The 26,364-nt window shown below is 36.3% G+C and overlaps 1 protein-coding gene across 1 annotated transcript; it reads right to left on the bottom strand.

Moving 5' to 3' along the window:
* Positions 1-240: 240 nt before the first annotated feature.
* LOC117905990 (protein GIGANTEA-like) lies at positions 241-26,010 on the bottom strand. Its single transcript, XM_034818902.1, is given in 17 exon segments — positions 241-520; positions 523-538; positions 879-971; positions 1,289-1,507; positions 1,822-1,890; positions 3,542-5,086; positions 5,287-5,496; positions 10,361-10,511; positions 10,625-10,865; positions 15,618-15,673; positions 18,335-18,609; positions 18,784-18,926; positions 19,042-19,096; positions 19,272-19,343; positions 24,606-24,836; positions 24,965-25,059; positions 25,617-26,010. Coding segments are annotated over 15 exon segments (3,507 nt in total). The 5' UTR covers positions 24,693-24,836; positions 24,965-25,059; positions 25,617-26,010; the 3' UTR covers positions 241-245.
* Between the last annotated feature and the right edge of the window lie 354 nt (positions 26,011-26,364).

Here is a 26,364-nt window from a genome sequence, read left to right as displayed (position 1 = left end):
AATTAATACAACACGATACAAAGCCCCATTTTGGCCCAGTCTACAGTCTAACTGTACATCAATTGTCCTTGCATGAGGATTGTAGTGGCATCTGTGGCTTTATAACTAGAATAACAGAATTAATCAGTTATTCCTCTGGCCTACCAACATCCCCAAGCCGATTGGTTATGTTGTTTCTATTTGTAAGTCTCACTGGAAATGAATATATTCATAAAAGCAAGAGAGGTTGCCAAATCTTAGTGATGTTAAATGGAAATAGTACAGCCTAGTTCCTTGGCAGCAGCATCAAGGAATTGATTAGTCATTCCAGTAGCTAGCCTGCTATGAGCTTCCCATGTCAAGCATTTTTCAATATCTGCTTGCCAGTCAATGATGCCTAAATTTACATACTGATTAGAGTGGATGCCATTTCTGCCCCCTTGTTTGATATGAGGTTTTATTGAGCCACTTTCCAGAACATCACGAAGAACTGATGTGCTGAGGGCACGGACATGTGCGCTTGGATGAGAAAGGCATCGATGGTAGCTGGTACACGACACTGCAAGAATCACCCAGATAAATCACATTAGCAAAAGGTAGTGTATAAAAATTAAAGAAATCAAAGCATGTGAAAATCTTCTGCTGATGAGGATGTCAATTTGCCACTTGCAAACAAGTGGTTGCAAATTAAAAATGAACAGAGTATTTTCTCTCTTTCTTACTTTCTTCTTCCACATTTTCTCACTCAAATGTCCTTGAATGGTAGGTCACCATGTCATCTGGCATAGGAAGACTCCTACGATGAGTTTGTAGTGTGTGTGTGTGTGTGTGTGTGTGTTTTTCTGTTTCAGGCTTCAAATTCACCAGACTGAATGTATTTAATAGGGGGCAATTTTTACCTTTAACAGGTTTGAAAGGCCATCTGCAACAGCCAATCCAGATTCTCCCCATTCCAGTACAAGTTGAACTGCTCTAGCTGTTGCTTCCAGAAGCTGCTCATTTGTTATGTAGATCAAAATGTTAATACATAGCCAAAGCTTTGGGGATCAAATAGGAACCCCATATGCAGAGTTGAGATTAGTTTTTCTATGTCATAAACGTTCAAACAAAATGATACATTATTATTTCTAAAGAGATGAAAATACAAATGGTCAAAATGCAAGCATGTATTGAAAAAAGGTAGGCTGGAAGAAAAATGCACAATTCGCAAAGAACTGAGAAATGAATTGGTTGAGTGTAATTTTTACTATAAATGTTTTGTCTATCTATTATGTGAATGAAATCAAAGTTTATTTTCTTAAGATGATACCTCCAATTGAGGTAACGTGCATGCTTCTCCATCCACAAGCATTCCATCTGTGGCACGTAGAAGAAGATCTGAAGCACTTGACAAAATTACTAGCGATTCAGGTCTATCATGATTCCTCATTAGCTCCACGATCAATTTTACAATTCTTTGGTTGATTCTCCACATCTTCTGACCTAGATCATCATCTTTAGCGATCCAAGGCTGCAATTCCCTCTCAGCCTGACAAACACACAATGCAATAAAAGTGAGTATATGATGTGGTTGAACTTAAAATAGACTAGAAAATAAGTTGCTGATTTGGACACCTGCAAACAACATCTCCCACAAACTCGAACAATGAAACATGAAAGCAACTTTTAATTATAAAATGCTTTGTCTACCAAAAAAAAAAAAACTTTCTTACTTTTTAGCCCCTTATTTGGGAGGTAATGATTCATAATGAAACTTAGATAGTGTTCAAATCAGCTACAAACAGAAAAGCAAACAGCCTTGTTTCCAAAAAAAGAGGTCTACAAGATGAACAAAATTTGGACCTGAAGAACAACTGCTGTAGCTGCTTTTGCCGGTGATGCTGATACGACGTTGCATAGCGCATCAACCACCTACATACATTTGGATAGGATGGTCACGCAGAGAAATTTTCATGTAAGTTGCACAAACATGCACAATGATAAAAAAAAGACAAATGGATCCAATACAATTCAATGTTCCAAACTGCATATTGTCTCATGTATCCAAGTTACACTTATTTGTACATTCAGATTACCATTGTACTCTATCTCTGTATCTTGTAATAAAATTTGTCTAAATTGAAGGAGCCAAGAGTATCTCTGTATCTCTATCTCTGTGTCTTATATTAATATTTGTATAAATTGGTGGAGCCAAGAGCATCTCAGTATCAGCATCTCTATATCTCTACCTCTGTATCTTATATTAATATTTGTATAAATCGATGGAGCCAAGAGCATCTCAGTATCTTCTATCCATCCATCTATCTATCTATCTATCTACCTATCTATCTATCTACCTTTATCTCTGTATCTTATATTAAGATTTCTACAGATTGGAGGAGCCAAGAGTTTCATCCAGAGGGCGGTGAAAGATCAGTGAGTAGTTATGCCTATCTATGCATCTATACCTTATTAATTTAGATTTGTATAAATTGATGATCTAAGAGCATCTGTGTATCTCATATTTAAATTTGTATAAATAGGAGGATCCAAGAGTTTTATTCAAAGGGCAGTCGATTATCACTGAGTAGTTATGCCAACCTCATTTTCTTAAAATACTACTTGCCGAGGAAAGGATAACAGTAGAATAACCAATCAACTCGTTGATTTCTATGACTTACAATATCCCAATTACTCTTTTGCAACTTCTTACATATATACTGCATATTCCAAGTATCCTTCGGATCTTTTACAAAGCATTGATGATGTGTGGCTTTTTATCCTTCACATAGTGCTATTTGGACCTAGTAGCAACATGGATCATTGACAATGGAAACAAGATAAAGATGCAATCAGTAGCCTTCAAGTAATGACATCAGTTCAACAATCACCTTGTACCTCTCTTAATGAACTGTTCATGTGATGTCAGATCAAGACATTTTTTTTTTGTTTTTCTCCCTTTTTTGGTTGCTTAAAGGATTGTTCACTAATTGATAATTGGTAGCCATAATGTTTAAATGAAAACAGAGCAAACTTGCAAAACATCATAGAACTTTGTATTTACCAGGTATCGATAAAAGGTATACTCTTTTCGGGATCCTGCTGCATTTCATTTAGTTGTCATAATTGGTTTTCTAGTTTTGTGTATAACTGCTGGTGACAAACTCGGATCTACTTATTATTAAATAAAGTTTTCCCTTGTTTTAAACTTCTGCAGTAGTTTGACCACCCAATTTAAACACAAAAGAACAGGTAGATAAAATAAAGGTTTTAGGGCTTTGGAAAGTATGCACAGCCTGTATAAGGATTTTCCAGCTAGGAAATATTTGTGAATTAAGATTTTTCCTTTGTAGTTTAGTTGACTAATTCCTTTTTGTTAATAGAGATTTCCTAGAATAGAAAAAAGCTCTTTCCTCTTTTCTGTTTTTTTTTTTTTTTTTGCTGTTTTTGATTTCCTACAATAGTCCACAATGAAGATTATGAGCTAGATTTTTACTTTATTGTTTCTTATGTTGTACCAAAAATAGGAAATCAAAATAGATTTAGAGTAATGGTGCATGAGACCTGAGAATTGAAATATTACCTGTCTCCATCCTTGTTGGGCAGAAGTGCTTTCTGCGCTAGGTTTTGTTTCTGGGGCTGCAATTAACTTGTGCCAAAGAAGTGAAACAACAGAGAAACATAACTCTTGTTTCTCTGCGAGAACTGATCTTAGAAGAACTTGTGCACTGCAACTAAATCCTATATGCCTGTCCATAGTGAGGAAATTGGCCAATTCTGAAGCATCTAATGGGAAGCTTGCAATACCTTTACCCAAGCTATTTCCTGTGCCTTCATTTAAATGTGGTGCTTTCTCAAATTTAGGTAAACTTTTTGAATAAGCTGAATCTTCACAGTGCAGAAGCAAGGGATTCACTGATTTGAAGCAGCTAGTGCTTGCACAGTCATTTTCTTTGCTGCCATCTTTATGCCCAGGGCTGTCCTTCCAAACTGTTGCATGAATTAAGTGTGCTTCTAGTGGTTCTGCCTTGTTGACAATGGATGCAACAGCTTTGCTATGAATGTCAATGAGGTTATAGAGTGAAGAAGCCCTGGTGTAGATTTCTTCATCCCACTTGCATCTCATCAAGACAGAGAGGGCATGCATACAAGCTTTTGAACGTCTGAATAGTTCAGAAACATGAGCAGCAACCATAGCAGCAGCAACAATTTCATTTGAACTGTAACTCCAAGAGGTGCCAACAGAAGATGGCTTCAGTGAAAAGAGTGCCTCTAAAATTGCTAATATTCTGTGGGTATGACGAATGGCAGAGTCAATGCTATTGCGGAATTCACTAGAAGATCCATTTAATTTTGCAGGCTTTGCTCTGATCTGTACATCTTTAGAGGCTGAATGATTATTTCCCCTAGCAATCAAAGGGAATAATTGAAGTTCACATGCAAGAGCACAAACAGCAGCAAGAACATAAGAATCAAAAGCTGCTACAGGCCCTTGTTTTTTCATTTTTCTGGTTTTCGTCTCTCTCTGATTTCCAGATGCATCTGACAAGTCCTCAGTGATTTCCTCAGAAAGATGGCTATCTTCACCTCTTGGTCTTTTGCTTCCATTCTGCTGAGCTTCATGACTGACACAAACGGTTAACACAACAAAAAGAAGGCGTGAAGCAAGCTCTACAGATGCACATGATTCTAGAAATAGTGCATGGACCATTGTACGAAGCTCAGCCACAGCCAGGTTTTTGGAGGCAGACCCTATTCCAAAAAGGTATCTTGTTTTTCTGATATTTTCTCTGGAGGACTCAGCTGGAAATGTCCTCTGAAGAATTGATTCCACTGTAGCAACAAATATCTTCATGAGACATGCTTCAGATGGACTTCCACGAGGAAGATATTCCAGGACTTTAAGAAGGGGTATATAAAGGTTCCATGATAAAATGGGAGGTTGCAATGGGGTTGCAACTATAATTTCAGGAAGATCAACAGCTGAGGAACTTAAAGGAATTAGGCCATAAGCAGCTTCCCATATGGTGCAAATTCTCCATTCAACCTCAGGACCATGTGCACAAAGCATTGATGCAATCCCTTGGGCAGTGGCTTCAATAGTTGCTTCAGTTGCAGGCACTTCTATCTGGTAAGAGGGATTTTTTTTTTTTCAAACGAAGTTAGTTATACATATGTTTGCATATGCATCTCTGTGTGTGTGTGTGTGTGTGTGTAAAATAACAGGTTAAGGTAGATGAATGCATGATCTGCACTCCAAAAACTGGAGGCATTCATCCCAAAGAATAAATTAGTTGGACACAAACAATGAAAGCAAGTCACTAATACCTGCTTCTTGTAGGATGAAATATAACCATCTAAAGGTTCATGCTGAAATTCAAATCCTTCGACTTGTCTTAGAGGAGGAAAAAGCAATGCAGGCTGTGAAAGTACGCGAAAAAGTAATGCTGCAGCAGCATCTGCAGCAATCCCTGCTCTCATGGACATTGCAGTACCAATTGCACGCAAGAAATGCAAATGCATCCAGTTCCTTGGGAGCTATATCAATAAGAAAAGCAATTTAGATATGAGCATTGATGACAACTGAATTCATTAGTTGAACAATGTCTAAATCTGTTCTAAATCCACAATTTCATTCACAGTAAACAACATGAATGAGTTCATTAATACTGCATTCCACAACAAATCTACCTCCTCATTCTATTGATTACATATCATCCGTTTTATATCTATTAGCACAGTTCACCAATTTTTAAGATAACTTTCCATCATCTCACCTGAATGGCTATTTTTAGAAGCTCAGTCCACACCTTAGTTATTTTTTTTCTTTTGCTTTCTTTACAACAGAGTCTGCACTAATAGTCTATTCTTATTCAATTTACGCGTACAGTTCTACAATGTTATTAGCATAAGCACATCTGCTAGTTTAAATAAGTGTGCGTGTATGTGTAAGTGTACAACATCAGATTCATAATGCTACAAATTATATGCATGATTGTTTGAGAAAAGGATGTTACACTACTGAAAACCTCAGAAAAGTAAAGCATTGATAATAAATGTTTGAGCATAAACATTGTGCAGTGCAGACACATTGAATGGACACTAACTCTTAAAACTCTTAACATGGTTTTGAATTTTGAAACATTTACATCAAAACAACCAAAATATTTGTATTAGTGGATGCTAGATACCAATAAATAAAGCATTTTTTTCATTCTTCTTTTTCTTCATTTTCTTTTGTCTCATTAGGGAAGCCCAGACCAAAAGAAAGGAGCAGCAATCAAGGTTCTTCACTCAAGTTAAAATGTAAATCACTAATTTCAGCATGAGATAGGATCCCAGAACCTGTAAATCATTCAGCTTGATCCAGACCCTTTGTTATTAAGACTTTTCTGGGTTTTTCTGGATTTTTCTAAAGCCATTTGGTGGATGTTTGTGGCCTTTCTTAATCAAACAGTATCCTTATGATGCTTCTCCAGTTCATGTCTGTGGAGAGAGAATGTCTGAGAGGTAGGATGATGCAGCCAACAAATATTTGAGTTCCTTGAGAGCAAAAAAAAATCATGTTGTTAAAAAAGGACAGAAGATGATATTATTTTCTTTAAAGTATTTTTTTTCCCATGAGTTGGAATTTCCTTGTTGAAATAGAAATCCTTCCCTATATATTTATGAGGCAGACTTCCCTTGTTGATATAGGAATCCACTCTATATATTTGTATTGTTTTCTAATACTTTCAATGTGGATATAGGAAGATTTTCCCTTCTTTTATCATGGCATCAGAGCAAGGTTCTGAAACCCTTGTTATGAAACCTTAATCACTGTTCTTAACCATTGCTCATCATCCTATACTAGAAAATCCAGAACTTAGAAAATCATGATCTGTCCTATTGGATGTTGACATTGGTGCTCATGCTTTGGAAGCTTTGATTCTGCCCTCTACTGATGCTGCCACTAATCTAATGCTACAGTTTTATCTGATCAGATCTGGGCATTTGTGTTCTCCAGTATTTGATTTCTGGTATTTCTCAACCATTTGCAATAATCTAATTTCTCTCTAGCATGGCTACTTTCTCACCTCCTGGGGCTGGTACTTCTATCACTGCTGATAAACTTAATGACTCTAACCACATTCTTTGGTCAAAAGGAGTTGAATTTTATTTGATAGCACAGGGAAAGGTAAGTGCGCTACCACAAGGTATCCACAAGCTGAACATGTTTCCTTTTTTTTTTTTTCGATAAGTAAACACAAATATAATAGCAAAGGCAAACGCCGCAAAGTACACAGGGAGTATAGGAGGCGACGACGGCCTCACAACAAAGGACCAAAAAACAAACAAAAAACCCACCAGCCCTCAACTGGAGGCTAGCCACTCCAGGAAACCTATAAGGGAGCGGGACTCCGCACCATTATACAACTTTGCCCACCCCCACATATTACAAACAAAGAATATTTAATTTTCTGTATAGCTAGCTCCCCCCCCCCCCCCCCTAAATGCTAATCTATTCCTTTCTTTCCACACCGTCCAAAAAATAAATAACGGTATGGATCTCCAAATTCTCTTCCTCTTTTTGCCCACAAAAGAACCCTTCCAGCTGATAATCACCTCCTTTACAGTTTCTGGAAAGACCCACTGGGCTCCAAACAGGCTAAGAACCATCCCCCACAACACACCAGCCACTGTACAATGAATAAGAAGATGATTTACATTTTCCTCCTCACTACCACATAGGTAACACCGGTTAGGCATCTGCCATCCTCTCTTTTGAAGCCTATCAATAGTAAGAACCCTCCCCCAAGTAGCTTCCCATGCAAAAAACGCTAACTTGGAAGGAACGTTCTCCACCCAAACTCCCTTTTTGGGAAACCTAGGGGTACTATGGCTGGTCACCAGCCCATACGCATCCTTGACTTCATATTTCCCATTTCTTCCCCCCTTCCATACGGCCAAGTCTTCCTCCAAGGTAATTCTTTGACTCCTTAGGATTTGTAGCAATTCGTCAACCAAGGTCAGCTCCCAATCATTGAAGCTTCTAATAAAGCTGAACATGTTTCCTTTGATAATCTTTCACCATCGTTTCGCTCCTTTGCCTTTTCTCTTTCTACCATCTTTGTTCCTAAAAAACCTATCAGGAAAGTACTTGCAAATCCTGGATGGAGGGTAGTTATGGAAGAACAAATGAAAGCCTTATGTGATCGTGGCACCTGGGAATTACAAGCTCTTCCTAATGGTAAGGAAGTTGTTGGATGTAGATGGGTCGTTACCATAAAATACCAACCTGATGGGTCTGTTGAGCGGCTGAAAGCTTGACTTTAGCCAAGGGATATAGACAAACTTATGCAGTGGACTATTTTGAGACATTTTTGTTAGTTGCTAGACTTAAATCTGTTCGGGTTATTCTTTATAGCCTTGGTAAAACAATCAAACCAAGCTTTGGAGACTACTTGAGACCATATAAGGATTTTTTTAGTCTGCATACTTTGTTAATGTTTGTCTTAATCTCAAGACCTGAAGGAATTTCCATGTACACTTCTTCTAAGTCACCATTGAGGAAGACATTCTTGACATCCAGTTGATGAAGATGCCAATCTCAGTTAACGCTTAATGACAACAGAATACGAATTGTATCAATTTAGCAACTTAAGCAAAAGTTTGTCAATTCCGTAGGACTGCATAAATCCCTTAGCAACCAGCCCTATCAACACTCACATTTGCTTTGTACTTGACTATGAAGATCCACTTACTCCCAACTGGATTCTTTCCTTCTGGAAGTTCAGCAAGCTCCCATGTCCCATTCTTTTCAAGAGTTCTGATCTCTTTCTCAATGGTTGTTTTCCATTCAAGTATTTGTAGGGCTTCTTGGATATTGTTGGGAATCCGAATATCCGAATCTGGTAACAAAAGCCCAATGACCTGGTAACAAACTCTTATAGGAGATAAAGTAATAAATCGGATGATTTGTGCAATATCTTACTCCTTTTCTTTTGGCAATTGGAAAATTAAGTTCATCATCTTTTGACTCATTAGGATTAGAATCAATGTTACCTAAGTGTGTCTCTTTTGGGACCGAATTCAGTTCAATTTCATGTACTAGCCCGGATGTGTTTGTTGCTCTATATCTTCTTGAGACTTATTCTTTTCCCTTGAGTAGACAATTAACTCACTGTTATTGAAAAGACCAAAGGATCTCCTGCAAACATAAGATGAAACTGGGACTCTGATGTAGTTTGTTCAGTCTTGCCAAAATTGATTAGGTACCCCTTGGAGGCATGACAAATATGTTGGTAATTTCTTTCAAGGGCTTTGGACATCAACTTAAAGGAAGGGTACTTTATCAACTGTCTTATCCTCAACATGATTTTCATGAGAAGGAGAAAAATGCTAGGATCTTGAGGAGAAACGGCAATTAATGGAGGCTATTTAGGATTTGGTTTACTTCTTTCTCCCTTTGGGCCCCTATCACAAATCTGTTTTCTGGTACTATTGCTAGGTTATAAAATTTTTTGCTACTTTAGGAGATTAGATAGGAACACTATGCTTGATTTGTTACATCTTCCGGTAGGTTCAGTAAAGTTAAATTTTGATGGGTGTTCTCTGGGTAATCCTGGATAATTAGGTATAGGAGATGAGATTGGAGATCCCTTGGGTATGGTACTGAGGGCCTAGTCTAAACCTGCTAGAGTAAGTTCAGTGATTGCGGTGGAAATAATAGAGCATATAGGAAGACTTGCTGCAGGCTAAGACTTTTTGTCCTACCTAGATGTAGAGGGAGATTTTGTTGTTATTTCTTGGGTGTTTAATAACGAGAGAGGTTCATGGAAGTTCGATAGTTAGGTCCACAAAATTATAGATATTTCTAGTGAGTTGGGAAGCTCCTTCCCTTGGAACCCTAGTTTAGTTATTCAAGCTATAGACCAGTTAGCCACACAAGGAGAACACTTAATTTCTTTTGTTGGCAACCTTTTTCCTCCTTGTATGTATAGAGTGTTTTTATTGTGAGCACATTGCCTTTTTTTGCCTATAGTTTGTGCAGATATTTTTAATTTTTGTAGAGCAATATATTTTTTGTGCTTTCTTATCAACAATTATACATCTTGAAAGGGTTGTTCATCCGTCTTTGTATTTACAATTCCATGCAATGGATATGTTTGTTTCTGATTAAAAGAAAAATACCAACTAGAGATGAAACCAGTAACACAAAGTGGACAGTTTAAACTTAGCAACTAGTAGAGTCAGGTCCCTCGTATATATGGAAAAGTCAAACTCCAATTTACAGAATTCCCAATGAAGAAAAGGGGAATACCAAAAGAATTAAAGAATGCAAATGCTGAATTCAATTTGAGTTTACTGGCATAGCAACAGAACATATTTAAGTCGTTGCAGTGGAGATAATAGAACTTACCCTCATGCCTGATGCATAATCTTCAGCTGCCCGAAGAAGTTCCACAAGCTGTACTGCAGCATCAAGAGCATCTGGAGCCCATGATGGTGGTGCTTCCAGTAGTCCTAGAAGAAGTCGTTGTGTGGCACTTGGAGTAGCAATTGCATAGTAGCTAAACCAGATAACCCCACCACCAAAAAAGGAAAAAAGATAAAAGGAAGAAAGAATAAATTAGGAAATGTTTTCCATAAAAAGTTACCCACAGAGAAAGGTATGGAAATTCACCGATGAAATAGGCGAGCATATGGCTCCAGGGCTGGAAGCCCAGCAACTAGATGCTCATCCAAAGCTGTTGTTGGAGGAGGAAGCAGAAGTGCAGGAACTGCAGCTGCTGTTAAAGTTGCAGTCTCATAGCGAGCTACTTCTTCATCACAAACACTTAATATCACACCTGCACCATTAGCAACAGCCCACCTTGGAGTTGATGGAATGAGCTGGGGGTGCTTTCCAGATCCACGAGTAGAAGCTTGGAGAAAGAAGAAGTTGATTAAAAATGGACCTTGTTCCAGGACTAGAAATGCTTTTACAAAATACTAGTTTAGAAAGCAAATATAAGACACAACAGAGAAGTGTCTGTTTAACATAAGATTCATATTCTACTTTACCCATCCACAAATGGAAAGAAATCCATGTTTGTTATAACTAATATTGGACTCTGATTAGTATCAATATGGGAGAATAAATGAAATGCCTAACATAAAAAATGCTTCAAAGTTAAGATGCTTCATATGATAAAACTGGAGATGTAATCCTATACTTTCTTCTGTGCACAAGTCCATAAATAACATAAAGAGGGCATAGGCAACACCAGCCATGCTTTGGCTAAGAAAACTGCATTGAGTAAAGAGTTGTACATCTAGAAACAACAAAGAAAATCATGAGGGCTTGAAAGCCATATTTACACACGAGACGCCCAGACACAGGCACACGAACACACACACTCACAGGGAGAGAGAGAGAGAGAGAGAGAGAGAGAGTGACCACTTTCTCATACCAAATTAATAATCACATATCAAATCATTACTGGCAATAAAAAATTAAGGGCAGAGGAAACAATATTAGCAGAGAAAGGTTCCAAAACCCAGAGACTTAAAGGGTCTTCACTATTATAGGTATGTGTATAAAAAATATAATTATGTGATTGAGCTATGTCATACTCAATATTCCCATGGGGATCATGATGGTCTAGCATACACAATCAATTAAAATAAGTAACAGAACTTCTGTTACTTGTAGTCTTGTTTTTCTTTGGTGGGAGGATTCCTCATCCTTCTATTCTACTTCCTTTTTATCAATATATTCCTTTGTCGTTTCCTATCAAAAAAAAAAAAAGTAACAGAACTTCTGTGGCATATGCAACAATTATAATTCATCAACACTATGGCAATTTTGGAATATCTAGTGTTGAGGGGAATTGGTAAAGTTTTAGCACCACATTAAAATTTTTACAGAATCCGAAACTATGTCATCTCTAATTGTAGAATGTGCCTCTATTTTTCTAATCAACTAAATCCACTTCTTGAATTGCAGATGTTATGTCCTATGGAAATATTGAACTACGAATACTTCTTTCTCTTTTGTAAGGCAGGAAAGTGGCTCCAGAGAAGTCACTGAAAACTCTCACTATTGTCATCTAGGTATATAGATTGTTGCTTTATTCGGAAATAATTTTTTCAGTGATAATAAAAGAGGAAAAATACCTGTTTTTGATAGGCAGTTGGGTTTGGTAAAATAGCAAACTAACATGACACAATATCTTATGCTAAACAATACATCAATAACAATGTAGCTGTACCATCATACTAACATGTATCTAATCTAACCCTTTTTTCTCTAATAGGAAACAGAAAGTGAGTGTAATAATAGGCTAGAATGCACAAAAACGATGAGACATCCTTCAGTTGAGAAAAGCAAAGAGAACATACAAAAGACCAACTTAAAAACCACACTACCACAACCCAAATCTCTCACAAACGATGAAAAACCAACTGTTAAACAAAATAAGCTCAAAGCACACTCAACCTTAAAGGGGAAGAAAGTACCCAAAAACTCAACCAGAAAGAGACACCTCCTTAGCCAATCAACCAGCTTCCTAGTCAGCTAATTTGGACCACACATAAAGATGCACTCCAAATCTCTTGCTAGGTCAATGTTGACCACAAAAAGACAGAAAAGAGATGAAAAGTATTTAATATAGAGCCCCTAGAAAAGTTATTGTTTAATGTACTTATTGGTAGGTGATCCTCAATAAAGCAAAGGAAGGGAGCAGCTCCTCCCTTGGCAAACCTTGATGCCCTACTTTGTTCATCTAGATTTCCAATATAAAGAAGGAAAAAACATTGAAAAAAAAAACACCTCACTGAAAAGTTAGTGTCCCTCTGCATCCAATGATGGCATCTCCATGGTCATTTCCTGTATCAAATCACCCTTGGCCATTAGTTTAAACACTCGATATTTACCTTTTTCATTGAAGTAATGTCATAAATTTTTGCCCCAACAGAAAAGCAAAGCCACTAGCTTTGAGAAAACTTAATTAACCACACCTCTATAGTCTCTGAAAAGGCCACCATTACCCATCTTTCAAGGAGTGCCTATCAACATTGAGCTTCAAGCTTCCCTCAGGAAAGGAATGAACTCGGTCCTGATACCCAAACCCCCTTCTCTAAGGGTAAAAAATCAATTCCTGTCTAGCAAGATGATACTAAATGGAACACCTATGAAATCCTTCATAACAAACTCCCAAAGGGCATAAGGGAACACACACTCCCACAAGTCATCCACAAGTCTATTCTTGTCCTAAAAATTGATAACACACATTCCCACAGTTACTTTTGCTTTCTTTTATAATTCTTCTTTTGCAAACCCTAAATGCAAAAAACCCAATCTTTCCTAAAAATAAAAAATAAAAACAAATAGAAGTAAATATATATAATGCTATTATTGATCCTTAAAAGTAAACAAAAATAACTTCAAATTTTTTATTCTTCCATCAATTTTCCCACTAAACAAATAATCGATAATCAAAATCACTAAAATTTTCCATTGTTCTTCTTCCACACCTTATGCTTCCAAAGAAAACCGTAATTTGATTTTTAACTTAAACCCACCCACCACCCCCCCCCCCCCCCCCCCCCCCCCCCTTAAAAAAAAAAAAAACTAATCCATCTTCAAACAAAATAAGACAAAATATATAAAATACACACACAAGAAAAATTCTAGGGGCATCAAGTTATTTTGAGTATTTATGGAACACATCCTAATAGATGGGACATCAAAATTCTAGTTAGATGGTCACATAGTTGTCCTTGGAAGGCCATTGCATAATTATTCCGAGATTTTTTTCCACACTTGCTTTGTGGTGGATAACGGGGAGAGAATTCATTTTTGAGAAGATTTGTGGTGGGGAAAGCAACCATTGTATTCACAATTTCCAGGTTTTTACAATTTTATCATAGTAAAAAATCTCACCATTTCAACTATCCTTGGTAACTCTTCTTCTTGCGGTGGGGAAATCAACCATTGTATTCACAATTTCTAGGTTTTTATTATGGTATCAAGTAAAAAATCTCACCATTTCAACTATCCTTGGTATGTCTTCTTCTCCTTCTCTTTCTTGGAGCCTTGACTTCCGTCAAAACCTTACTTATTAGGAAATTGAGAATCTTGAAAAACTTGTGTCGTCACTCACTCTTGTGCACTTGTCTCCTTTCATCCTAGATACAAGAGCTTGACATTTATCCTCTTTAGGTTTATTCTCAGTAAAATCTTTCTTTTTGGACATGTCCCATTTATCAAATCCAATTCCTTTCTCTCCACCAAATTTTTATGGAAATCTAAAGTCCCATATAAGGTCACTTAGTTAGCAATGCATAAGAAGGTAAACACTAAGGACATACTACAGTTGAAAAGACCTTCCAAATCCCTAGTCTTGATTGGTGCATTATATGCATAAGAAGTAGACAGTCAATTGGTCATCTTTTTTTACATTGCTTGATAACTCTAGGGCTATGACACAAGCTATTCAATCCAGCCAAGATGGATTAGATTTTGCCGAGGAGTATATTCAACATGATAACCATTTCCTATAAGGGTTTAAGGAGTTCCCTTAAAGGCAAGGCCCTTTGGCTAATCACTTGCCTCACATTACCTTGGATTGTGTGGCGAGAGAGAAATGTTAGGATCTTTGAGGAAAAGTGGAGGATAATAGAGATGTTTCGGATCTACTTCACTTCTATTCCTCCTTCTAGGCCTCTAGTACTGATGCTCTTGAAGACATACCGTTCAATGTTATTCAGCTCAGCTGCCTTTTGGTTTGTAATTCGTAAGGGTTGAATAGCAATGAGAGGAACTTTATCTGAAATTGATGAATATCCTTAAGTAGACTAAACTTTTTTGTATAGCTCCCCTTTTATAATGGAGTTTTTTCATACTTTGATCAGTTTCTTGTATTTCATGGGGAGGACCTACCATCCTTCTCTTGTTCTGTTTATTTATAATTAATACATTTTGTTTCTGATAAAATGAACTAAAGTAGAAGATGATGATTAAAGGCTGCCTTTGGGTTTTTATAAAGCTTTTAGTTACCATTAGAGGCTTACAAACACAAGTAGGGTGACAATTTTGGCAGTTTCATTAAATTTTTGCCTCACATTAGCACACACTAATGGCAAGTTAATGGTAGGGGGTGGTTAAGATATTAAATCAGAGGACATTGGTGTAATATTTGAAAATAGAGAAGAGATTCGTGTAATTAGGAAAGATTAGTGTAATTTTCCTAGGCTCCTGGAGGGGGAGATGTAAGAAAAATTACCAACTTGATCCTTAGCCCAAGTGTTAGTTTTCTAATAACATAAATATTTTCCATTACATCCTAACTACTTTTTAATATAAAGTATAAACAGCTTGGCAGGTCACCATACGCTTAACCCACCAAATTTATCCCAAATAAGTGACCCACTGCCAACTAGAAGCTTTTCAAACATGTTTATCATTCAAAAAAATATAAGTGAAAAGGAGAGTCTATGGATTTAACTTTTAGTAATGACACAATTATTACATCTAAAATATTAAACAAACTTTATCTTGTGTATGAAACCACTTAGGAAGATTTTAAAAGGTAAAACTTGGAACCACATTATACCATCTGAAACAATTCACAATTTAAATCAAGAACCACAACCTGCAAAAATAAAAAATTTGACTCCTAGAAAACACATACCAGTTGAAGGTGGCTTTAGTTCTCCAGCTGCATATTTCCCCATCACACCACCACACCTATTAATGCATAAAAAGGTTAGTAAGCTTCACAAATAAAACAATTCATCAAATAGTTAACAAATAAAGCAGAGTCCCTATGTCACATGCATACAGATTTGGCTACCAAAGGAAACCCATAATCAAAGACCATTGCCTAGACCTGAAAATTTCAGCCATCAATTCATCATCTTAGTAGTTCAACATAGTGCTAAAGGATGATAAGTGAAGTCATACACAAGGATGAGAAGTGCATCAACCTAGGAAAATACGTTCTAGAAGAAACATGAAAAGAACAAAAGGACCGAGTAGTCTCAATGGGAATCTACAACCACCCTATTTTTGTGGCTACAACAAGTGGCTTTCCAATCCAACAAGATAATGAGGAAATTCCAAAGACTTCCTTGGATGCTACATCGAAAAGATTGCAAGATAACATTAATCCAACCACAAATTGCCCACTTATCTCCTTATATCCTTGAAAATACTGGCATTCCTTTTGTTAAAAAAATGGTAGAATATATTACTATTTTCTGCATATTATATTATTTTGTGTATAGAATTTTTTTCCTTTTCCCATGAGTTGGACTTTCCTTGTTGAAATTGGAATCCTACTTCTATATATTTATCATGTCAGACTTTCCTTGGTGTATCATTTCTCATCCTTTCTAAGAAGAATATATGAATTTTCCCTTCCTTTTATTCTAGTATCAGAGAAGGTTCTAAAACCCCAATTTTCCCTTACCTCCAATCTTCCTACACTAGAAAACCTAGAACTGCCGCCGCTCTCTGCTGTTGCTATGACTAATTTGATGCCTACTACTCTTGTATTTGATCCCTAGTGTCTTCTAAACTATTTATGATAATTTGGCTTTTCTCTATCATAACATCCTCTACACCTCCTGGAGCTGGTGTCTCTATCACTCATGTCAATAAGATCACCAATGTATTGCTCTAAGCTATTTTCTAACAACTTGATACACTCCTTAGATTAGCCATCGCAACCTCCACATTGGCAAGACACACAACTATAATCGTGAACAAATCCCATAACTTCTCCTTTCTCTCTCTCGTTGTGGTGCTACATTTCCTATTAGGATGTGGTTTGCTAAGGCCCCACCTTTTCTATATCAAAGTTAGACATGCTTGTTCACTGTCTCTCTTAAAAACCAGTACATTTTTCTTTATTATTATTATTATTATTGAAGGATTTCACATCCAACCTGATCCCAGGAGGATAGGATAAAGCCCTAACTACTCTGCGCTAGTGATCCCTAAAAACACCACCAACCATTATCTGTCCCAGGTCCACAGATTGAAGTTAAGCATAAGAGAACACAACAAAGTGTGTTTCCACTCCGCATTCACTCCTCAGCATCCTACTGCAACAACAAACTGCTGCCCACTCCATCATAGTCATACTCATTGTAGTACCCAAAAAATCTTTATATACTGGAACCTACATAGAGGAAGTGTAGTAGACTACATCTCAAAATGACTCTGCAGTCATCTGTCCATCCCTGGAAATCTTGGCTTCCACTCTTACCAAATCACTAGTGAAACCACTTGCCAGAGAACCCTAACCCTATAATTTTTTCCAAAACCAGTGATATGTAAAAATCATCATGTCAGCTACATATATATAGAAGGACTAACAAGCCTAAATAACCTATGTCATGAATCCGGAATTGAGGATTAGGTGAACAATTGTTTCATCATAAAGTAGACAAAGAAACCATCACTCAGAACTCAGGACTCAGGACTTTAAAATATCTACTGAACCACAACAGGTCATTGGTGTTAACCTTTTTATCAACCACAAGCCAGATAAAAGCCCTAATTTTAGGTGGAAAGCTCAACTTCCAAAGCAAATTTGTTAAGAAAAGTTACAGGAGAAATTGTTTTTCATAGGACATGAAAAAAAATCTGGAGAAGAATAAAGCAAATGGAGTAAATGATCACATTCTTTCATCAGGAAATCATTTTTCCTTCCATCAGTATTATCAGCCAGTTCATTAAAAAAATCTGGAGAAGAATAAACCAAATGGAGTAAATGACCACACTCCATCAGGAGATCATTTTTCTTTCCATCAGTAGATATCAGCCAGTTTATTACAAAGTTTATTTTTTCACTGAATTTGTAGTTTCTATAAGTCCATAAAACATGAAGCTGGCCAGATTATTATTATTATCAGCCAGTTTATTATAAAGTTTATTTTTTTACTGAATTTGTAGTTTCTCGAAGTCCATAAAACATGAAGCTTGCCAGATTATTATTATTATTATTATTTGATAGCTGCAGCTTGTCAAATTATAAGCACAAGTAAATACTAATATAACAATTCAACTAGGAATATCAATGAAATAGGGCTGTTTAGGAGTCCAAAATAGCCAGACTGTCCAGTGACAAACCCTAATCATTTCTTATTTCGTACGTTGTCATACTATTTAGCATAACAAGAGGTTCAGTTTTTTTTTTTTTTTTCCATTAAAAAACCACTTAAAATGTGAGACATTTTAAATCAGCTTGAGTTGTTTGCCACAAAAATGAAAAAAGGTCTCACTTTTTTGAGCTGCATATGCAGAAGGGCAGACGGCTCAAAAGTGTTCATAACTTCCTAATCACAACTACACACAAAGCCATATAAATATAATAAAAATGAAAAAGATGCATTCACATACCAACGAAAGTAGTCACTTCTGATACCCAGAGGTGCAGCAAGCAATATATCAGTAATCCAGGGAGACAAAGGCCTTGAAGGTTTCCTCTCATTTTGTGGTAACGGTCCTTGAGAGGATTTCCCATCTACAGAGTCACTTGTTGTAGCATGCCTGCCACTGCTGCTTCTATCTGCTTCACTGCTCTGATGTTCCACCTTGTAAATTGGGCGATTGTAATGAGTTAAAATTCGCAAAATCTCCCCACATGCCAGAGCCCATTGTTCGGAATACTCATTCTGCAAATTAGAAAAATGTATTACGATCTCTTGTCCACTCATCAATCACATAAGAATTGGGAATAAGTTTCTAAAACCCAAAACTACAGTTTAACAAGAAAGAAAAAATAGCATGAGCAAAATATTTGAAAGCAGAGCAACTCAAATTTGTTCAGTCATGCCAGCACGACATACCTCGCTGCTTGGGCAGACCAAGGAAATGAAAGAGGCAAAAGGAGGAGTACACCTATCATACACCAGTGTACCATCAATGATACACGAAATAATTGGAAGAACAACAGCATGCCCATGTTCCGGATGATGAAGAACAAACGTTGCTGAAAATTGATTTAAATTATAAGGAAGTCACTATGCAGTTGATAGAAAAATCATATTAGGGAATAATAACTTATATCAATTTTTAGGTATATCAACTTTGAAAAACATGAATACCCAAGACATCATCAAAAAGGCGCTGTTCCTTTGACGGATAACGGCTCCGAATCAACTGTCAAAAAGATAAAATTAGTCAGAAAATTAATGGCTCCATATGAGTCTTTCTCTTTCTCAACAAAATTAACACATGTTCATAGGTGTTATAATTGGAATGAGATGGGTATGTTTTCCTTCAAGATCCACCAATAAAAGAACCAATTCAGAGAAAAAGGCAAAAAATGGCATACCTCAGCAATATCTTCAGGGAATTGTTCTGATGTGAACTGACCGAAGTAGTCAACATAGGCAGTAATTTGAGCCTACACAGAAAAGAAAAAAAGAAAGAACTCTGGGAATGACTGAAATGGAAAAAAGAAAAGCACAAATACCGTATCTCTCTTTATATGTCTTCACATCATTTATCTCCATCTTATAAAATATTAACAAACTAATTTTCTTTTGTGCTTGTTCCTAATAAATTACAGGAAGATCATAACAACCCAAAGTGGAAAGCTGCCTGATTGGAGAAATGGAAGCATTACAAAAAAAAATGATACATGTGAACTAGTTGAGCTCAGCTACCAGAGGGAAAGAAGATAGTCAATTGCAAGTGGGTACTCATAGTGAACATAATGCAGATGGGTCTATGAAGAGGTTCAAAGCAAGATTGGTGGCTAAAGGTTATACACAAACATATTGGGATAGATTATTAGGAAACTTTTGCATCAGTGGCAAAGATAAATACCATTCATGTCCTCTTATCCTTGGCTGTAAATCTGGATTGGCCTCTTCAACAGTTTGATGTGAAGAATGCATTTCTTCATGGAGAGCTAGAAGAAGAAATATACGTAGATTTTCCTTTGGGCTTTGCTAACCCAACAAATGGGGGTAAGGTATGTAGATTAAGTCCTTGTTATGGACTCAAGCAATCACCTAGAGCTTGGTTTGACAGATTTACTCAACATATAAAAAAGTAAGGATATCATCCGAGCTAGTCTAATCACACTCTTTTTCTCAAACATATACTCAAATGGAAGATTACTACCCTGATCGTGTATGTGGATGATATTGTGGTGACAAGTAATAATAGTGAGGAGATGAGTAAACTAAAAATATATGTGGCAGTAAAATTTGAAATCAAACACCTTGGCACTCTACGATATTTTCTAAGTATTGAAGTTGCTTAGGTCAAACCAGGAGATCTTTATTTCTTAAAAGGAAATATATTTTAGACTTACTCGATGAAACCAAAATATTGGCTTGTAAGCTTATTGATATACCTATTGAACAAAATCCCAAGTTAGGAGGCAGTTCCAAGGACACACTAGTAGACAAAAAGGGATACCAAAGATTAGATGAGAAGCTGATATACTTGGCTCAAACTCGCCTTGATATAACCATTGTGGTGAGTGTGGTAAGTTAGTTCATGCATGCTCCTTGTGAAATTCACATGTTGGTTGTACACGAGATTCTCAGGTTTTTAAAAATTTTGCTCTTAGGAAAAGTTTGCTATTTTCTAAACATGGCCAATTGGAAGTAAAGGGATGTACAAATGCTGATTGGACAGGATCTGTAATAGACAAAATATCAACTTTAGGATATTGCACATTTGTGGGAGGGACTTTAGTCACATGGCATAGTAAGAAACAATTTGACTGTGGCTAGATCAAGCATTAAAGCAAAGTTTAGAGTTATGACTCATGATATATGTGAGATGTTATGGTTGAAGTCCTTCTTAAAGGAGTTAGGCTTCAGTTCTAAGGGTCCAATGAAGCTTTTCTGTGATAACAAAGTTGTCATTAGCATTGCATACAATGTAGTTCAGCATTATTGTACTAAATATGTCAAAATAGATAGACACTTTATCAAGGAAAAGTTGACTAAAGGATTAATTTGTACTCCTTTGGTGAAGATTGAGAATCGGCTTGCAACTATTTTAACAAAGGGAGTGTCAAAAGAGACTTTCAAAGTAGTACTTGACAACTTGGGCATTCAAGACATCTATGCTCCAACTTGAGGAGGAATGTTGGCAACTCTATCAAAACAACTTGGCTTAGGCATCTATTTGAGCTTTTGGTCATAATTTCCTTTTAAGCATTCCTTTTATCCTCACTACTAAAATAGAATTAATCATTCCTTCTAGGAGCCAGAGTTTAAGAAGAAACAATTTATTTATTTTTAATAAAAAAACAAAAGATGTATTAATTAACGTAAAGAAAATATGAAAAGGATAAGAAATCCTCCCCATGAAATACAAACCTGATCAAAAGACCCAAAAAAACCTCCATTGTACAAGAGATTTGTACAAAAGGAACAAAAAAGACTATACAAGAAATACATCTCCAAAAGCTCATCTAGGCTCCTCACCATGTAAGGCCAACCCTAAGGTGTACGTACCAAAAGCCAACTAAGTTGAATGACACTCAAGGGAATGGGTTTAAAAACGTTAGTACAATAGGCCCAAAAAGAAACAAACAAATTATCCTAGTATTCCTCTCTCTCCACAAAATCCACATCAAAGTGAAACAAACAATCTTCCAAAGGGTCTCTTGCCTCTAGTAGAGTTCCCAAAACACATAAAAGAAATAATCATCATATCACAAACACTCCTTGGTTGAACCCACTCCATCCTAGTCTATGGCAATAACCTGTGTCATAACCCCAAAGTAATCAGACAATATAGGAAAAGATGATCAATCTTCTCTCCACTCCCCCTACACAAAGTGCACCAATTAGGACTAAGGGTTTTGAATGACCTTCTCAATTGTAGTTTGTCATTGGTATTTACCTACTTATATGTCACTAACCAAGCAGAGGCCTTGACTTTAGAAGGGACTCTTGATTTACATAAAACTTTAGCTGGATGGAAAGGAACTAAATCTAATAAATTGGAAAAGGCTAAGAATTTTTATTTTTTTTACTGAGAATACTCTTAAAGGGGAAAGTACCCAAGTTTTCACATCTGAAACAAATAGAGACAAATGTACATGAGAAAGAAAAGTCATTAGTCTTTTAAGATCCTCAATCTCCAAATCAGTTAGGTTATGACGGAAAATAAGATTCCAAGAAAAGAAGGCGTCATTACCAAAGATAACTTAAATGGAGAGGCTCTAACCATACCGACTCTGAAAAGTCTTGGAAATTGTGAACACAAAAAGCTGATTCCCCCATCACAAATTTTCCCAAAAATGAATTATGGTCCCATAACCACCACAAAGAGAGTGATTGTAGAAAAAACTTGGAAAATAAGTACAATGGCCTTCCAAGGGCAACGATGTGACCATCTAGCTATATTATTGGCATCTCACCTATTAGGATGTGTCTCGTAGATACTCAAAATAACCTAATGCCAAAGAGCAAAACCTTCCTTAGGATACCTCCAAAGTCACTTCCCTAATAAAGCTTGATTCCTCAGAGCAATTATCCCAAACCCTAAACCATCAAACTCTTTAAGCCTACACACTGGATCTCAACTAACCAGATGATCCCTTTTATCCTCTCCAAAACCCGACCATAAAAATCTTTATGTAGTTTTTCAATCCTTGAATCTATTGATGATGAAATCTTGAAAAAAAAATAAGTAATTCGGGATGTGCGACAAACAAGCCTAAACTAGAGTAATTCTACCTCTAAGGGAGACAAAAGCTTTTTTCCACCCATGCAACCTCTTAAAGACTCTATCAATCACTGGATCCCAAAATGAGCTTGATTTCGAATTCCCCCCTATAGGAAGACCCAAATACATTAAAGATCAATCAAAGACTGAACAATCAAGCATCAAAGAAGATTTGATCTTGACATAAAGAAAAAAAAAAGTGTTCTTATTTAGATTGATCCTAAGCCCTGACAGACACTCAAAAACCAACAAAATTACCTTAAGAGTTTACAGCTCTTCAATGGAAGCTCAAGAAAAAATTAGTGTCATTAGCAAATTGTAAATGAGACACTCTAGTCCTATTTCTACTCACTAGAAACCCCACAAATAAACCTCTCTCCTCTACTCTCAACATTAACCTACTTAAAACATCAACCACAATGGTAAAAAGAAAAGAGGAAAGAAGACCCCCTTGTCTTAAGCCCCTAGATGCCTTAAACTAACTCTTGACATTTTCATTCACTAAGATTCCAAAACTTGTCGAAGACAAACATCCCCTCATCCAAGACCTCCATTTTGAACAAAACCCTTTACTTTGCAGTATATGGTCCAAAAAAACCCCAATATATATGGTTATAGGCCTTTTGAAAACCACCCCTTTCTCTCTTGATCTCCTTTTCTCATCCACCAACTCATTAGCAATTAAGACAACATCCAAAATTTGCCTACCCTTGAAAAAATCTCCCTGAGACATGAAAATGGCATCTTGGAGGACTTTACACAACCGCCCTAATAGTACCTTAGCTATGATCTTGTACGAACTAGTAACCAGGCTAGTAGGTCTAAAATTTAAGATTCTATTGGTTTGACTCTTTTTGAAACAAATTTACTACTAAAAAAACTCATTATTTTGCATGCATTACCAATAAACATAATCTTTATTTTCTAGTAATATAACTCTTATTTTACCTACCTATGGCTAGTCAATGCTACTAATAAGAATAGTAATTCACTATTCTTTTGTTCTATTTTTTTTTTCCTTTTACTAATAATTCAATTATCCTTAATAATAGATTTTTGAGACAGACCAAGGATAATTATTAAGGAATTGTCCTTAATAATAGATTTTGAAGACTTCTCGGCTCATCATGTTGGTGTTTAAAATTTAAATGCAACTGCATCGTCATTAAAGGTGCTCAACATGGTTCCAAGTCAATGGCCAAATAAAAACAATTTTCAGTATGGTTTCCCTTGCAATGGTCCAATACTCCATCCAATACAGATGTTTAAAACCATGCACCACAAAAGTAGCTTTAAAAGGGGAAGATACTTGAAAGAAACTGAATGAGCTGACAAGCCATCTGAATCAATGAGAAAATTCCCTCCAAGGAAAATAAAAGTTTTCAGTTCATCTCATGCAAAGCCTAATAAAAAAAATTATAATCAAGCTTGAAGCTTGTAAAAAATCAAATGGAAGTAGATTGTGCCACAAGGAAATTCATAAAAATTCCCATGAAATAATGTTTTTAAAGTATCTAATGCTATGAACTATTTATCAGTTTCACATTGGAAACGATAGTCATATGAAACCGAGAGCCCTTTGCCATTTTGCATTTAAATCTGAAATTATCCACATTCATTCTCTTTCAAGACAATGTATAAAATTTGATAAGGAATTTAAATTCCTTGGTTGGGTAGCCCCTTTGGCATCTTAAGTGGTTTCTTAATGATAAAAAAGAAATATAAGGAACCGAATTTTTCAATATCCCTTAGTGCTAAAACTCTTACTCTATATTGTCCATGCATCAGATTAGATTTTTGCAGCAAACCAAAAAGAACCAACAATGTTCAACAAGGTAAAGTGAAAAAAGGTATCCAGTTTGTGATGACTAATGAGCAATCTTATCAACCCACATACACATATTCACACAATCAGCAAAATAAAGGCAAATTATAAAATTTAAAACCATATGAGAATCTATCATACCTTTCGTTGCTGCACATCATGCGGGGGAGGCCAGAACAATGAGGAGAATTGGAGACCATCGATCCATCTTTCACATGAACTAGCCATATAAATATCTTCCTTTGATGCCAATTACAAGAAGTAACACACAACAGAACCAACACTAAAAACCACTGACTTCCACTTCAACAGCTACCAATCAAGTATCAAAATATCGTACTTCACCGTTCCCCGCATTGCACCGCCCCAAGTCTCCGAAATAACCAATTAACAAGAAGCAGTGAGCCCAAATGCATTACAAAAAATTGTATTAAAAGAATCCAAGAAAAAAAGAGGGAACTATTGCGCCTCTCCCAACAAAAAAAAAAATTAATTTTCACCAGTGTTCCTGTCCCAACTACAAATTCCTTGCCTCTGAATAGTAAACATTCATAGATTCAATCTACACTGATTTTGTATGGTACAAACAGATATTCTGCAAAAACACAATGAAAAGCAATAATCAAAATTATATATATCTATATATGAAATAAAAAAAATTAAAAAAAAAAATATGTAAGTAATATAGACATCATAGAAAATGAAAAATCCAATTCTTTAAAAAGAGAGAGAGAGAGAGAGAAAATTAAATAACTTCCAAGTGCATATCCGCAATTTGGGCTTAGATTGATAAAAACAAAATAAAATAAATATTAATACATACATGTTCATCCCTGGAAAATTGAGCTTCTTCAACAAAAAGTAAAAAATAAAAAATAAAGGCACGCAAAGAAAAACAAGAATCAAAAAACTATCCCGGTCTGGAGGCCGAGAAAACGTAGGAAATGAAACCAAAAAAAAAAAAAAAATCCAAATCTCCTCATCATTTCTTGTTCCAGACAACCATAACAAAAACCACAAAATTCTCCCTCTCTCCATTTTCTCAGCAACCAAACAAGACCATACCTAAGAAAAAAAATTCGGAAAACAGAACAGGAACAAAAATATATATAACAATAATAACCAAAAAAAAGGCAGAGTAAATCAAACAACCTGATTCTTCCGTGTGAGAATTTAGAAATTCCGGAAACTCTCCCACACTGATTCCCCAATTTTTCTGTGCTTTTCCCTCTGGAGATGAAAGCTAAGATTTTTATTCATGTAAGCTTTATTGGCTCCTTGCTTCTTTAGATTTTAAGAGGCTGTAGTTGTGGGAGTATGTGGAGTATAGAGAGAGAAAGTAGAGAGAGAAAGAGAGATCTTTAGCCGGTCTCCTAGCAAAAGAATGCGTGCATACGTGGCTATGATATTTTCCTTCAGCCTGAGTGGCTGGGCATGAAGATGGCATGGGCATGGCGTGGACATGATGGCTTACCATCATCCCTATCATAACCATCTCACATGAGGCTTGCGTTTGAAGTCAAAAGTGTGTGAAGGAGATGAAAGGGAGACAAAAGAGCTCAGAGGCATCTCGGTGTTCCCCCCGAGTCCCATTATTATATTTGGGAGTGCGACTGGGTTACGCGTATTTTTATAGTGTTTTGGTGTTGGACTGTGTTAGATATTTTCCGAGGAGGAGGCGGCCTACTGCCCTAGTGGGCGTATACATCACCACTTGCCTTGTCCTACTTTGCCCTCTCCTAAGGACCTAAATCTACCTTACTACCATTGTTGCCCATCTCTCCCTTGCTTGCCCTTCCATCTTATAATATTAACTAGACTCCAATTCAATATGCTTTTAGAATATAAATGGGTTTATGTCAAGTTTTTAGGTACATTTCCATAATAACTTAAATTAACT

The sequence above is a fragment of the Vitis riparia genome, chromosome 18 (assembly GCF_004353265.1).
Source record: "Vitis riparia cultivar Riparia Gloire de Montpellier isolate 1030 chromosome 18, EGFV_Vit.rip_1.0, whole genome shotgun sequence".
NCBI lineage: Eukaryota > Viridiplantae > Streptophyta > Magnoliopsida > Vitales > Vitaceae > Vitis > Vitis riparia.
Note: the sequence above shows the minus strand (reverse complement) of the source record. Positions and strands in the feature narration are given on the sequence as shown.